The 14,694-nt window shown below is 50.9% G+C and overlaps 1 protein-coding gene across 3 annotated transcripts in view; it reads right to left on the bottom strand.

Moving 5' to 3' along the window:
* Positions 1–14,694, bottom strand: part of SIL1 (SIL1 nucleotide exchange factor) — a 96,284-nt gene that overhangs the window by 63,701 nt on the left and 17,889 nt on the right. For all 3 annotated transcript variants that reach the window (XM_027899975.1, XM_027899977.1, XM_027899976.1), the window contains exons 2-3: positions 9,552–9,666; positions 5,611–5,746 (exon numbers count right to left, since the gene is read on the bottom strand). In XM_027899975.1, coding sequence (XP_027755776.1) covers positions 5,611–5,746; positions 9,552–9,656 — 241 coding nt within the window. In that variant the 5' untranslated portion in view covers positions 9,657–9,666. The remainder of the gene's footprint in view (positions 1–5,610; positions 5,747–9,551; positions 9,667–14,694) is intronic.

Here is a 14,694-nt window from a genome sequence, read left to right as displayed (position 1 = left end):
GGCTTTGGCTGATCCTCTGGGGCACAGGGGGTGACTCTTGGGGCTGGGCCTGTGCAGGGCCAGGGGTTGGACTGGATGATCCTTGTGGGTCCCTTCCAGCTCAGGATGTTCTGGGATCCTTTGACCTCCCACCTGAGGGAACCTGCTGGTAAAAGAAATCAGAGCAGATAATGTGGAGCAAGACTGAGACAGGAGCAGCACTGCCCTGCCTGAGCTGGAGGGAAGGACACTCATCCAGGCAGCATCTCCATGTCCAAACCTGGCATCCTTCAAAGACTCCCTGCTCAAACAGGGGGCTGGGAACCACCTCCCTGCACATGCCTGAGCATCTCCCGAGCCCCAGTCCTGCCCTCTTGTCACCAGCAGGCAGGGAAACACCACTATCCCTCTTACACAGAGCAGGACTAAGGCACAGAAGGTGTGCTTTGTGTGATGTCTCCCTGCCAGTGCCCCACACCAGGGCCAGGAGCACCACATGCAGCTTTGGTCCTGGCACTTGTGCCAAAGACTTGGAATGAGGCACAGACCAGTGTCAGGGACACGGTGCATCCTGAGATGTGGAGGTGAGAGGCAAAAGAAAGCCCATAAGGATGAGGAAACTGAGAGAGAAGACCATGGAGGCAGATGGCAATGAAAAGGACAGGCACAAGATACATTTAAAAGATGAAAAGCCTCATATGCAAGAGGTCAGATGGAAAACAAGCCAAGGGAGAGCTACCAGTGGCCATAACTCAGCCTCCAAGAACATTGGCAATTGCTCTCAAGCCAGCCTGCCCTCTCCTACCTGCTGTAATCACCCTGCAGCTCTCCTGTCGCTGGCCAGACAAGAGTATAACAACTCCACAGTCAAGATTTGTCCCCTCTGCACATCAGTAACAAGTCATTTTATAAAAAAACCCAGAGAAGACGCATTTCATCTGGCACAAATGAGGTTTTTAAAATTCCACTGGCCTTCCTTCTGTATGCAAATGTGTGCTGATCTGATGAGGCTCCTATTTCCTGGATTACACACGTCAAATTTCGCAAAAACAAGCACACCCTGGTGGTTTCACTCCATATTTCACAGCTCTCTCTTGACCATGCTGACATAAATATTTCACCACTGTCAGAGTTAGGTCTAGGTCACCCAGAGGCCAGTGGTTTGGACAGTCATTAATTCAGCAAAGCAATTAGCAGGAGTTGCTGTAGCTCAGGACATCCTGGTGAGCAGCAGGAGCCAGATACCCCAGACAAGGTGTAAAGGAACCCTCAGCAGCACCACGTCCCCACCATGGGCTGTGGGACAGGACTCCTGAGCCAAAGGAATCCCTTCTGCCACTGCCTTCTTCTCCCAGCTTTAGAAACCTCTTCTGGCTTAGAGCAATGCTGGCTCATTTGGCCACTGAAATCTGAAAGACAAAGACTGGTCACAAAACTGGACTGAGTTATTCCCCGTCCAAAGTCCTGTTCTTTCCAAAACCACAGCAAGTCCTTCAAAGCAGCTTCTGAAAATACCTCCCCAATGTGAGTTCCTTGAGAACTGTGTTCCCACATGTGCAAAACCTTGTTTGTGCAGCAAACGAGATGGGGGAAGGCCTGAGACAAGTAGGAACAGCAAAGATCTCAGCCCGAGGATCCTTGGAAGCTGCAGCCGTGGGTATGTAAATGCTAAGCAACATATCATCAACTCCCTGCTGAACATAACGTGGTTCCATCTTTGCAGAAGCAGCAACAATAGCATGTCCACATCAACCTCACTCTGGCAGGCTGATCAACAGCAGCAGCCACGGCTCCTTAGCTTTTACCTTTGGAAGATGACTGTGGGCATGAGAAACGCTGTGGAGCCACTGCAGGTACCGGCACAGGGCTCTGCGAGGCAGAGCTTTAACCCTGGCTGAGGGTACAGCCAGCCAAGCCCCATGCCCTGTCCTGAGACACTGGGATATCCCACCCAAACCCCAGGGAGATCCACGCTGCAACATTCCCATCGCCAGTGCAAGGCTTTGCTCCATCTCTCCAGTCTGCAGGGAGCTGCTGTGACCAAAGGCAACCCCTCTGTGCCCCACTGTTGGCTGTAAACATTTGGATATTTGGGGCACATGAGGCTCTTGCTTGGTCCATCTGGATTTGGAAACTGGGTTCCTTAACTCCCAGCTTCCAGCTGAGAAACCTGCCAGTGGGTTTGTGCCACATCAGGGAGCAGGCAAGAGACAGAGCTCACCTGCAAAGGCCCAGCGCAGCTCCCCACAGTGCTTGTCACTGCTGGGGCCCTGATTAACATCCTTTTCCTTTCCCATTCAAACCTGTGCCTCTTATATCCTTTTCTTAACCTTCATGGCAAGGTCTTCCCAGAGAAGCCACTGTTGACCCCAATGCTGGCTGGAGCAATCCAGCTTCCAATCATCATCAGGAACACTAAACAAAACAGAGGAAAATGGTGCCCACAAAAAGTAGGTAATTCCCAGGAAACAAAGCATTTGTGTGCTCTGGGATATTGCATGGCAGATCTGAGGTCACCAGAAATGGGAAGGAAATGCTTTTATACACAGAACCCCCAAGAAAACTGTCAGAATGATGGAGAAAACCATCACAGAATCATCAAGGAGGGAAAAGCCCTCTCAGAACATCAAGTCCAACCATTAACCTGGTACTGCCAGGGCCACCACTAAGCCACGTCCCTAAGCACCACATCTACCTGTTTTTTGAACACTTCCATTCATCTCTGCCATCCCAAAGACTAAGGATCAGCCTTTGGTTGCCATAACCATCAGCAAGATCACCTTGAAAGGCAGCAGGTGTTTCTGTGCTCTGACAGACTCAACCTCCGCATGCTTGGCAGAGCTCAGCGCACACAGCAACAGCCACCTCTGCTCGGCTTCCCCACAGAGGTTCCAACTCCCAAGGAACTATCACCCGCTGAAAGTGTATTCCAAAAGGAAAAAGACAGCAAAGGAAGCACAACTTCAGAAAGACTGTGTCTGTGGTGGAACAGTTACCTGACCACAAGAAGAGTCCGAGCAGGGGTGTGAATCTCCGTGCAGAGGACGCTGCAATCCCAGTCATTAACACCCAAGTAACCTGCAAATTCCAATCACGGACAGAAGGAAAAACCCCACAGATTAGACCAAAAACAGAACAATAACAGAGGTGCTGGAAGCCTTTCCAAGGCACACATCTCCTTTCTGTCTGAGCCAGCTGCACCTGGTGCATTATTTAGTGCCAAGTGAGAAAGAAGAAATGCCTAACAAAGTGTTAAAGGACTTTGTGAAGTTTCACCAACCTTCCCAGAGCCATCAGCTCTCCAGCTGCCTGGCAGAAGAGACAACTGATCTTGCTCCTCGATTACAGGAGGCAGAGCTCTTAGGGCAACTGTCTCTCTGTGTTTGCATCCAGCTACCTCCAGCAGCTTGAAGTGTGCTCAAAGTGCAAGAAAGCACTTGATCAAAATCCAGCTCACACTGCAGGCAGCGAGGAATAGGCACCCAAAGCAGCGTTACAGATACAATAACAATCGAATTTGGTGGGGGGATCTGACAGGTTACAGGTTGATGACACTGCTGCAGTCTCAGTGGAAACACAGATTGATGCAATTAGCAACAGGGAACTAGAAACACAGCAGAGGAAAATTGGGGATACATCTATAAAAGATGAGCTACCGCACGAGTGTAGAGAAGCACAGAAATCCTGTGTGAGCTCAGAACAGGAACAAGTTCAAACAGGATGAGCTGAAGAGAAACACAACTCCCAGCTCCCTTACAGCACTCAAAACTGAAGATCCAGATTTTAAATCCAAACATTTGCTTCCCCAGGAGACGCTGGGCCAATTTGCCCCAGGGGTACAATGGGAGAGGGACAGGGGGCATCCTGGAGAGGCAGGCAGCCAAGAGCAAACCCCTGGGCACTGTGCAGGGCACACTCCAGCCAGCCCAGCCAGGGCTCAGCTCAGCTCAGCTCAGCTGCCAGCCAGTGGAACTGCTTTGGAGAACACGGAAGATCTGCAGAACCACTGGATTAGACACTGCCAAGACGTGCCTCTGCTAAAGGACTGAAAGCCACGTGCCTTGTGCAGCCACACCAGCTGCTTCCCTCATCCTGTGGGTCCTTGTCCTGTGCTCCCACAGGGAAAGCCTGGGGCCCAGAGGCTGCAGGGGGGGCTCGTGCTGGAAGCTGCTTCCCCAGCCTCAGTAATACATGTGCCAAAAGTGAGAGTCCCAGTCCACACAGAGATTTCACTTCAGAGAAATAAATCCCCAGGAGATGGAAACACAGTTTGGCAGGGGGAGACCAAGGCAGACTCCTCTTTCTGACCCAAACCTGCCACACACCCGAAATGGGGTGACAGAGCACCATGGAAGCTCTCACAAGAGTCACCAGAACTATTCTTCTCTGTGAATGTTGACAAGCTCCCCACTTCCACAAGCCCTGCGCTGCAAGGAATTCCATGCCCAACATGGAATTACTACAAAAATAAAGTGGAATAAGGCACTGGAGCAATGGAGAAGGTGCTTCTGAAGAAACGCTGCAGAGGTTTCTAATGACTGCAAGGATATACATATTCTGCTCCAACAAGGGTGCTGGGGATCTGCAAGGCTGAATAATGAGCAGGGACACCACATGCCTCCCATACATAATGGTTCAGAAATGGAATATAAGTATATACTGCGGCTCTGTGAGACGGAGGGGCTTTTGTAGCCATTTACGTTATACAAAGATTTACACTTGGAAAAGTCGTTCTGCTGTATCTGGCAGAAATTTCAAGACAAATGGAACCCATACTTATTCATTCAATGATAATACTGAGCACAGAATAAAGCTCTTAAATTCAGAGCACTTTATAAAAATTAATTACTACTTAGTTCACCCTTGTGAGGTGGGAAGGTATTACACCTGCATATACATGAGGACACCAAAGCACAAGTGGATTAAACAGCTCGTTCAGGACCCCAGAGACAGGTTAATTGCTGAAATATGTATGCACACATGCATTTGTGTGTGTGTTTGAAGGGGCTTGGCTCCTCCAGAGCCTTCCCAGTGCTCGGGCCCTTGCAGTGCAGCCAGGCTGCTCCACTGGGCTCCTCTCACCATCCGTGCCCCATGCACGGCTAACAAAAGACACCAACCCAAAAAAAAAGAAGGGAAGGGATTTTTTTTTGTGGTTTGCACAGATAGGAATAAAAGCTGGATTTCAAACAGCCAAGGAACAGAAAACCCATTGTTAAAATGCTGTGCAGTGCTACAGTGACATTCCTAATCAGTTTGCACCAGCCCACACCGGAGCACAGCAGACCTGGGAATGCACATGCCAACAAATGTTATAAAATCTGTCCCTTGACAAGCACAGGAAGAGAAAAAGGGCTGTGGAGGCAGGGACAGAGACACCCCCCCACCTACCCTAGGGCTGGCAGCCCAGTCTCTCTACTCAAGTGACCTGAAAGCACTTTAGCAACCACTCCCCTTTGCCAGGCATTTTGGTTGTGGCCTCTGGTCCCTGTACTGGGTCACTGAGTCCTCACCTCTTTATCTGAACATCAGCACAAGCTCACATTGTCATGGGAACAGGAATCCGAGTGTCTGCAAGGCTGCTGTCAGTGCTGACAGGTGGGGCTCCAGAGGGATGCTATAATTAGTTACCTGGACGGAGGGTTTGCCACTGATGTGTGGGGTAAAACACTTCCAGGTCTTCAGGATCAGCGTCATCCTCTGTCACCGGCTCGTTCCCACTGTCATCTTTTATGTCGCTCTCTTCTATTTTTGTAAGGGCAAACTCCTTTTGGAGAGAAGAGATTCAGCTCATTAGCAATTGCATCTGGGTAATTTAGTGCTGGCTGAGAATACAGAATTTTTTCCCTCGCCAGCAGATTTTTTTTTTTTTTTTGACATCCAAGATTCTTTCCACATGGTTAAATTTAGATTTAAAGTATATTAAAGGTTAAACATGCATAACTAGCATGACATTTGTGCTGAACAAAGCAACGCAGCTGATTTCCTATTCCAGGGCAGGCTGCAGGTTTTCAATCAGCTTCCAGAGAGCCTCACCTGTATTTCACTCAGAGCCAGGGGCCCTGGCTATTATTAGGGTTGCGTAACGTCGTAAGACCCCGTTTTCCAATGCCTAAAAATATGTCAAACTTCTAACTTTTTCAGCTGAAATTTTCCACACGAGTGGAACGCCTCAGGGATCGTTGGTTGTTGTTGTGGTTTTGTTTTTGTTTGGTTTTTTTTTTCCTTAAATGCACTTATTTCAGGCTTGGAGAAGATTTCAGCTAAAATAGTTCAGCTATTTCCAAAATAGGACATGAGGAAAAACACACCGAGTTGCCCACACGATACAAACGCGAGGATCCTCTTCTCCACACGTTCCCAGCGTTCTCCAAGTCTTTTAAAACAATGAGGCAGGGATTTAATCACCACCTACATGGCAAGTGCAGCACGGGGATGGCAGAGGTGTGGGAGAGCAGCCAGCACGAGTCGTACGACGCTACGCACAGGGAAAAACGGGCATGAAAAGGAGGGGAAAAAATCCTTGCTGCGAGGGAAACCTCACTGCTCAATGGAAAGTCTCCCTAGGGAGCTGGTGGGAGTCATGTAAAACTGCAATGGATAAAATTATGGAGAGTGCATAGTAACGACCTGGTGCTGTCACACCAGGGGAAGCAGCTCTGTGCTGCTCTGGTTTGAACAGGAACAGATGAACTGATCCAGGTTTATCATCTGGACAGCTCAGTGCCTGTTGGAGGGAATATTATCAGCTTCCAAGATCACCAATGCAGACACCACTGAATAATTTCAGATAACCAGCCTATAGGGAAAGATTATTCCTAATTGTTGGCAATTAGAATAGAGTTACAGCTCACTTCATGAAGTGTTTGGATATTAATCCTTTGAATGTTTTCACAGGGAAAGAAAAAAAAGTAAGTTTGGAGGTTAACTGGAAATTTTGGGCCACGTTCTGCCTTCTCTTCTTCCACTCCTTGACTGCGTATTTTCTGTCAGAATCTGGATGCTCTGCATATAAACATCCATTTTCTAGCCTAGAAGAGTGTTTCTGAGCAAGAGAAATGTCAACTTGAGCAAAACACGAACAGGAGCAATGACAGTGTGGATGTGGCACTTCAGGACATGGTTTAGTGGTGGGCTTGGCAGTCCTGGGGGAATGGTTGGACTCAACAGTCTCAGCCTAAACAATTCCATGCTTCCATGACTGTGGTAGCTTATGAATATGGCTGACAAACCTATAGAATATTTATATTTTCGCTGTCAGAAAGGAACACAATTGCAGAAATGCACGAGACAACAGAGCTTAACTCCTGCTTTCACTGAGTGCATCAGGGGCTCAAAATTGTTCAAATTATAACAAACGTTAAAGCTCAGGAACAATCACAGCCATAAAAACCCAGGTTCTGCAGATGAAAATCGATGTTTAACATTTCCCAAGCCAAGACTCCACGGGACTAAAAAGGAGTGAGTGGAGCAGTTATTACTTAGGTTATTTCCACGGCTCTGTGATTATCCGAGAGGGACTCAGTGATACAGGCTATTGTAAATGCACCAACAGGCCTCCCAGGGCTGGAGCTGTTCAAACACATAATGGAGACAGCTGATGTTTACCAGCTCTGCTGAGGACAAGTGCTGGGGCTTAAATGCTCAGTAAGGAGAAAAGGATGTGACTTGGTTCATTTAAGTGTTACTGTCACTGCTTGGCCACAGTTGCTGTGCAACACCCCATTTTCCTCAGTGTTTCTGGCCAAAATGGGCAACACGACACAAGCAATTCTTCATTTACACAGAAATTAGTAAAATCCTTTTTGGTCTGTTTTAATAACTAAAAGTAGGAGAAAGATGTTTTCTAAAGAACAACAGGCATTTCCTTAAAGGCAAAAAGCTTCCTTGCTTTACCAATCTGAAATCAAGGGCAATAAGGTGAAAAGCCTGATGAGGGAGGGTCTGGGATATTGCTTGCACTCAAGGAGGAGGGAATTTTTTCTAGAGAGAGTGCTCAGCCATTGGAATGGGCTGCCCAGGGAGGGGGTGGAGTCACCATCTTTGGAGGTGTTTCAGGTGAGACTGGACATGGCATCAGTGCCATGGGTTGGGAACCACAGTGGGGTTGGATCAAGGGTTGGACTGGATGATCTCAGAGGTCTTTCCAAGCCAGCTGATTCTGTGATTCCATGATTCTATGACCTCTGTGGAGTCCTTGGACGGGAGTGCAGGAGAAGGTGATGGGAGGGTAAACCCCCCACTGCATTACTGTTGCCTGAACCTCCTATCAGGCTGCTGCCCATTCCAGCACGAATCACTGGGTGGCTGTCCCAGTGCTCCCATTCCAGCTGGGATGCCTGTGCTCTACCTCCCCTTTCTCCCTGAAACAAAGATGTATTACCTCATCATTCACAGAACCATGGAGTCATTTAGGCTGGAGAAGACCTCCAACATCATCGAGCCCACCCTGTGCCCCATCCCCACCCTGTGCCCAGCCCAGAGCACTGAGTGCCACGGCCAGGCCTGCCTTGGACACCTCCAGGGCTGGGCACTCCAAACCTCCCTGGGCAGCCCCTGCCAAGGCCTGACCACCCTTTCCAGGCAGAAATTCCTCCTGATGTCCCACCTGCCCCTGCCCTGGCCCAGCTGGAGGCCGTTCCCTCTCCTCCTGTCCCTGTTCCCTGGGAGCAGAGCCCGACCCCCCCCCGGCTCCCCCCTCCTGTCAGGGATTGCAGAGCCAGAAGGTCCCCCCTGAGCCTCCTTTTCTCCAGGCTGAGCCCCCCCAGCTCCCTCAGCCCCTTCCCAGCTCCGTTCCCTTCCCTGCACACGCTCCAGCCCCTCCCTGTGTCTCTGCCATGAGGGCCCAGCACTGGACACAGCCCTGGAGGGGCCTCAGCAGGGCCAGCACAGGGACAGTCCCTGCCCTGGTCCTGCTGTCACACCGTGGCTGGTACCAAAGTCATTGTGTGACTCCAGGTGGGCCTGAGGCACTGACCCACTTACACTGTGACCTGTCCCTTGATCTGCTCTGGGAAACAGCCCAGCCCCCAGAGCTGCATCCCAAACCAACAGCCCAGAAAGCTGCAGTGCACGAGCAGGAGTGTCCAGGGACATGGGACTTGGCAGCCCCCTATGCCAGTGCTCTGGGGGTACTCCCCAGTTTAAACCACAGCATTAATTAGACAAAAAACCCGCCACACTCTACTGCTTGAGCTTCCTCAAGGGCTCTTCCCAGAGGGCTGGCACCCGGGGCTCAGCAGCAGGATCCAACCCAGGGAGTTCCACACTCAGCACACGTGCAAAGGGGCAGAAAGACCCCACTCACCTCAACTGCAGCTTCCAAATCAAGTACCAAAATCCATGCACGTGGCACTCAAGGACCTGAGAGGATGCTCTCCTAAGCCTGACTCACCTGCGGTGACTCAACAGATGCACAGCCAGGAACCTAATTGAAGCCACCCCTTCCTGTCTCAGAGGTGACTCACCAACCATTGCAACACCCTCCTGGGCTGCAGAGAAGGCTCAGGGAAGGCTTCACCCCACCACAGACCCCAGTGGCACGGCTCCCAGCCAGAGCAGCCAACACTTACGGGAACTCTGTCGCTTAGGCTTGACCAGGAGAAGAGGACAGAAAGCAGCAGCACCAGCAGGTTGGCTTTGGCAGCGGTGGAGAGGAGACCGGCCCAGGGAGACATTGCCACCAGCCTGAAATGCAAATACCCAACAGGATTTTATTCCGTGTTTTCACAGGTTTCAGGACTCTTTACACAACACTTTGCAACACAGCATGCGATCAGGGCTGCGGCACTGCTGGAAGCAGAACACCTTGAGGTGTGAGCAAACAGGTCCCTTTAAGGGCAGCTGGTCTCACTGCTAACGGGGTTTGTGACAGGTAATGCCAAAGGAGCTCATATTGACCCCACAGGGGCTTATATCTCTCCTGGAAAATATGAAGAGACCTGCAAGACTTGTTTGAAATCACTGTGTTAGTGCCATGTATGACAACTACAGGGGAAAAAAAAATCAGTGCAATCCTGCAAAGGCTTTTCCTGCCTGTGCCTCTTTTTAATCACAGAAGTAGCTGCATTAATTCAAATTAAACAAAACGACCAGCTGTCCAAGGATCAGGGGTTTATCTAATCCATATGTAGGTTTTTCTTAGGGAAAACAACATTTTGCAGAGGTCAGCAAGGTTTACTTGGTGGTTCCTGCAGCACAAGGCTTTCCCCGCTGCTCAGAGCACTGGCTCACCCAAACCATGAGCTCAGGAGCCGGCTCTGACCACGCCTGCAGGGCACCACAGAGTCACTCTGACCCACCACAGACCTCCTCCTGAACTAGGGAGGGGGAAAAAGGCAGGGCCCTGCTCTCGTGGGTGCCGGTCCCCTGGTTCAGAGCTCGTGTCTCCAGCCCTGCGTGTGTAACCACGCACATGTGTCCCCTCTGCCTCGCGGCACGAGGCTCTGGATCCACCTCCAGCCTCCAGCTCGCTGCTGGGGTAGGGAACGAGCAGCCTGCCAGCACACAGGCTGCACAAGTATTTCCTTTGATTGGCTCTAAATTTACACGCTGCTAAATTAAACTAAATGAGATCTTTTGAAAGAAGATGGGACTGATTAGTTCCGTTCAAACACTCCTTCATTACTCATCCCTCCATCAAGTCTGCTCCTACTCTTATCCAGGTTTTAAAGAATTTCCTCCCATACATGCAGTCCGAAATATCTTTCTTGCTCTCTGCTGTCCATCAGGATGGGCACATCACATCACAGACTTTCCCCTCCTCGAAGCAACCATGTCCTGTTCCACAAGGCAGAAAATGTGCTCACAGGAGTGCCCAGCACCAGCTCCAGCCACCAAAGAGCCCTTCAGGAACATCCAGGGAGAAGCTCCTCTCCTTCGACCCCTTCACTGCTCTCGTCTCCCCACTCCATTATGTTATTTCTTCTCTTTCTAACTGGTTTTTGCCAAAAAAAGAGAAGAAAAGGCAAACCACCCCATTACAGTGGTCAATGGTGGACATGAGAGACAGAGCAGGGAGCGCAGATCATACATCTGACGTACTTCTGCATATTCCAAAAACTCCTGACCCAGGGTCTTCCTGAACAGCAGCCTCTATCTCTGAGCTCAAATCCACATCAACTAGATTTTTCCCATTAATTGTTTCTGGAGCAGAGCTGGACTTCTGACATGCACAGCATCCCTGAGCAATGAGTTCCCCTGCTAACTGACACCCTGCAGGAAAGCATCACTTTGCATTTCCTCCTTCAGTGTCTCCTCTTTTCTAAAGGGTCAAAGAACCACCTCAGGAACCCACAAGCCCTTCTTAACCTACAACTAGAGTAGAAGAAAAGCTCTCCATTTTCAGAAGACAGGCAGAGACAACCTGTGGCCAGAGCCTCTCCTGGATGCTGCCAAGCACGATCAGGCCATAACCAACACCCAGGCGCCCGAGCTGGAACACCCAGAGCAGGATTCATGGCTTCAAACTCCACCTGCTCCCAGAAGATCTTCATGCTCTTTTGGCTACTGCCACAGTCATCACCTCAGTCTCAGGGTGACCACAACATCCAGTTTCTCCTCATGTCAGAACAAACTGCTGCTTTTTGCACAGGAAACAGGTTTTGGGGTGGGTTTTATTTTAGTTACAAAACAAGCAGCAAAAGTGGGATAATGAAAAATAGATGTATGCCTCAAACTTTACCTGCAAGCGTGGAAATAAAGAGAAAAAAGAAAAAGGAATCCAACAAAGCATTGGCTGAAAGCAAACGCACACTCCCATAAAAATAGAGCTCACGTGTACCGAGGAGGCTGGTGGCAAATGACAGCACAGCCTCTTCCAAGCCTCCAGCCTCCCGCCTGCCTGGCAGATGACATCTGCACAACAATTAGCACTTTGCTTCGGTCCCAGGTACACAGGAGGAGCCAACATGTGCAACACGGGGCTCCGAAGCTCCTGGAGAGAAGCCTGGGCAGGCTGACATCTCGTTACAAGACAGATGCACACAGGAGGCATGGGAGGATTCCCACACGGAATGTTCTGTGGATACAATGCATTTTTGGGAACAACCCCTGGAGCTTGCAAAGAAGAAAGGGTGGTCACGGTGACCCCACCTGCCCAGGGAGCATCTGCTCTGATTTAAGGACATCACATGGGGATCCAGCTGTACCCACCTCCAGGTGCAACTGGGCAGCACCAGAACTACAACAGGAAGGCCACAGATTCCCCTTGTCCAGAGTGGGATTTTTTCCTAATAATCATCTTTTCACAGAATCCCAGAGCATGCTGAGCTGGAAGGGACCCACAAGAATCATCCACAGTCCAACCCCTGGCCCTGTACAGGTCCATCCCCAAGAGTCACCCCCTGTGCCCCAGAGGATCAGCCAAACCCTCCTGCAGCTCTGGCAGCCTTGGGGCTGTGCCCACTGCCCTGGGGAGCCTGTTCAGTGCCAACCAGCCTCTGGGGGAAGAACCTGTTTCCAAGATCCAACTTAAACCTCCCCTGGTACAACTCCAGGCCATTCCCTCGGATCTTGTCAAAGAAGATCATGTTTTAGGGAGAGAGCAAAGGGTGAGACTCCAAGCAGCCTCTGTTCCTGGCAGGGTTCCTCCTGTCAGAGCTGGGAGGTTCTGCACCAGCAGCCACAGAAAGAACAGCACAGCACTCTGTTCCCACTGGCAGGGACATTCCCACCGATCCCACGAGCGGAGCCTGCACAGCTCCAGCACTGCAGCTCCCACAGTCACAGGTGACAGCTCAAGGCACATCAGTGTGAGGAGTGTATTCCATTAATGCTTCTGCTGCTGGGACTGCAGCGCTCCTTCACACCCCAGCTCAGCCCACAGTGCCTGTCCTGTGCCACTCCAGTCTATCCATCTGAAGCCTTGGCTGAATGCTGATCTCCCGTTCCAGGAGAGCACACAGACATCCCAGAGCTTTACAGACAACTGGAAGCAGAATCCCAGAATTGCTGAGCTTGGAAAAGCCCTTCCAGCCCATGGATCCCCCTGTGCCCAATGCCCCCCTTGTCCCCCAGCCCAGAGCACTGAGTGCCACGGCCAGGCCTGCCTTAGACACCTGCAGGGCTGGGCACTCCAAACCTCCCTGGGCAGCCCCTGCCAGGGCCTGACCACCCTTTCCAGGCAGAAATTCCTCCTGATGTCCCACCTGCCCCTGCCCTGGCACAGCTGGAGGCCGTTCCCTCTCCTCCTGTCCCTGTTCCCTGGGAGCAGAGCCCGACCCCCCCCGGCTCCCCCCTCCTGGCAGGGATTGCAGAGCCAGAAGGTCCCCCCTGAGCCTCCTTTTCTCCAGGCTGAGCCCCCCCAGCTCCCTCAGCCCCTCCTGCTGCTCCAGCCCCTTCCCAGCTCCGTTCCCTTCCCTGCACACGCTCCAGCCCCTCCCTGTGTCTTGCAAAATTGCCTGCAAATTTCCTGGATCAGGGAAGGTATCTAATCCAGGCACCCTCCACGGAGGTGGCCAGTGCTAACAGAAGTACCAACAGCACATTGTGTGTTTACAAGCAGAAATAATTGACAGCTCCCTGACTGAGTGAGGGCAGCACTGGAGACCTTTTCAGTGCTGGAAGGTCTCAAGGAACACAGCTCAAGTTACCCTTCAGCCGAACAGGAACACAAAGACTCCCGGCACCCACAGCCTCTTCGGGTGAAGGCAAACTGTGCTGGGCAACAGCAGCCCAGGGAATGTTCTACAGCCAGCCCTGTGAGCGGCTGTGTGATGGGAGAGGGGTGCTGAGGACACAGCAGATGAGAGCTGAGATCCCCTTCACACACAGTGCCATTGCAATGACTGGCATCCAGTATGAGACAGGCTAAGGGATGTGAGATGCCATGGAGACAGAGAAGGAAATTCAGCTGACCTGACCTGAAATTTGATTCCCCTGAGCAAGAGGGTCCCCAGTTCTGTGATGAGCAGCTGTTTTTGCTGAGGTGCTGCAAAGCAGGATCAGTCAGATGCCCTGGGGCCATCCTGTGGCCGGTAGTCCCTCCTGCTCAGTGACTGCACAGCTACACCGGCAGGAGAAAGAGGAGGGTTGAAGCTGAAATTCAGCCTGTGCAGAAGAGAGAAAAGAGCTGGTGGGCAAACAGAGGATTACTGGGAGGCCGTGGGACACTCTGCCCCTTCCCCCTGCCATTAGTTGGCTCTGCACAACCCTCTGCTTTCAGAGGCAACTGATCTCCTAAGAGAGAGCACAGGCCCTGTCCTTCCAATCACACTTACAGTGGAAAAGTGGTGTCAAAGACTGTCTCCAAACACACTGTAAGTGTGTTTGGAGACAGTCTTTGACACCACTTTTCCCCCTCTTAAAACCCATCTTCATCCTCTTTTCCTGCTTCTTCTTCCCTAAGATGAGGCCTAGTAACTGCCTGCATCTGCCCCAGGTTTTGTGCTGGCTGACTGACAGGCACCTGGGGGGCTCCAGGGACCCCCTACTCTGGGCACCTATCAGACTTCCCTCCAGGCATGCACAGGTCCTGCTCTGCAACATTTCCCAAAGGAGGCAGGAGTGAATTTTCTCCTTCATTAAAGCCAGTATTAAAACTACAAAGATCCTTGAAGAGACCTGAATACACTTGACTGATCAAAGAACTGGATCTGAATAAAAATTATTAATAATAAAAACAGAATAAAATCATAATTATGAATCTATCACTCCAAAGCAGGAGAAGAACCCTGAATAGCAAACCCAAACAGGATCAGGAACTTCCTTCAGGGA

The sequence above is a fragment of the Empidonax traillii genome, unplaced genomic scaffold (genome assembly GCF_003031625.1).
Source record: "Empidonax traillii isolate 1590-97213 ecotype Southwest subspecies unplaced genomic scaffold, ASM303162v1 scaffold697:size334835, whole genome shotgun sequence".
Lineage (NCBI taxonomy): Eukaryota > Metazoa > Chordata > Aves > Passeriformes > Tyrannidae > Empidonax > Empidonax traillii.
Note: the sequence above shows the minus strand (reverse complement) of the source record. Positions and strands in the feature narration are given on the sequence as shown.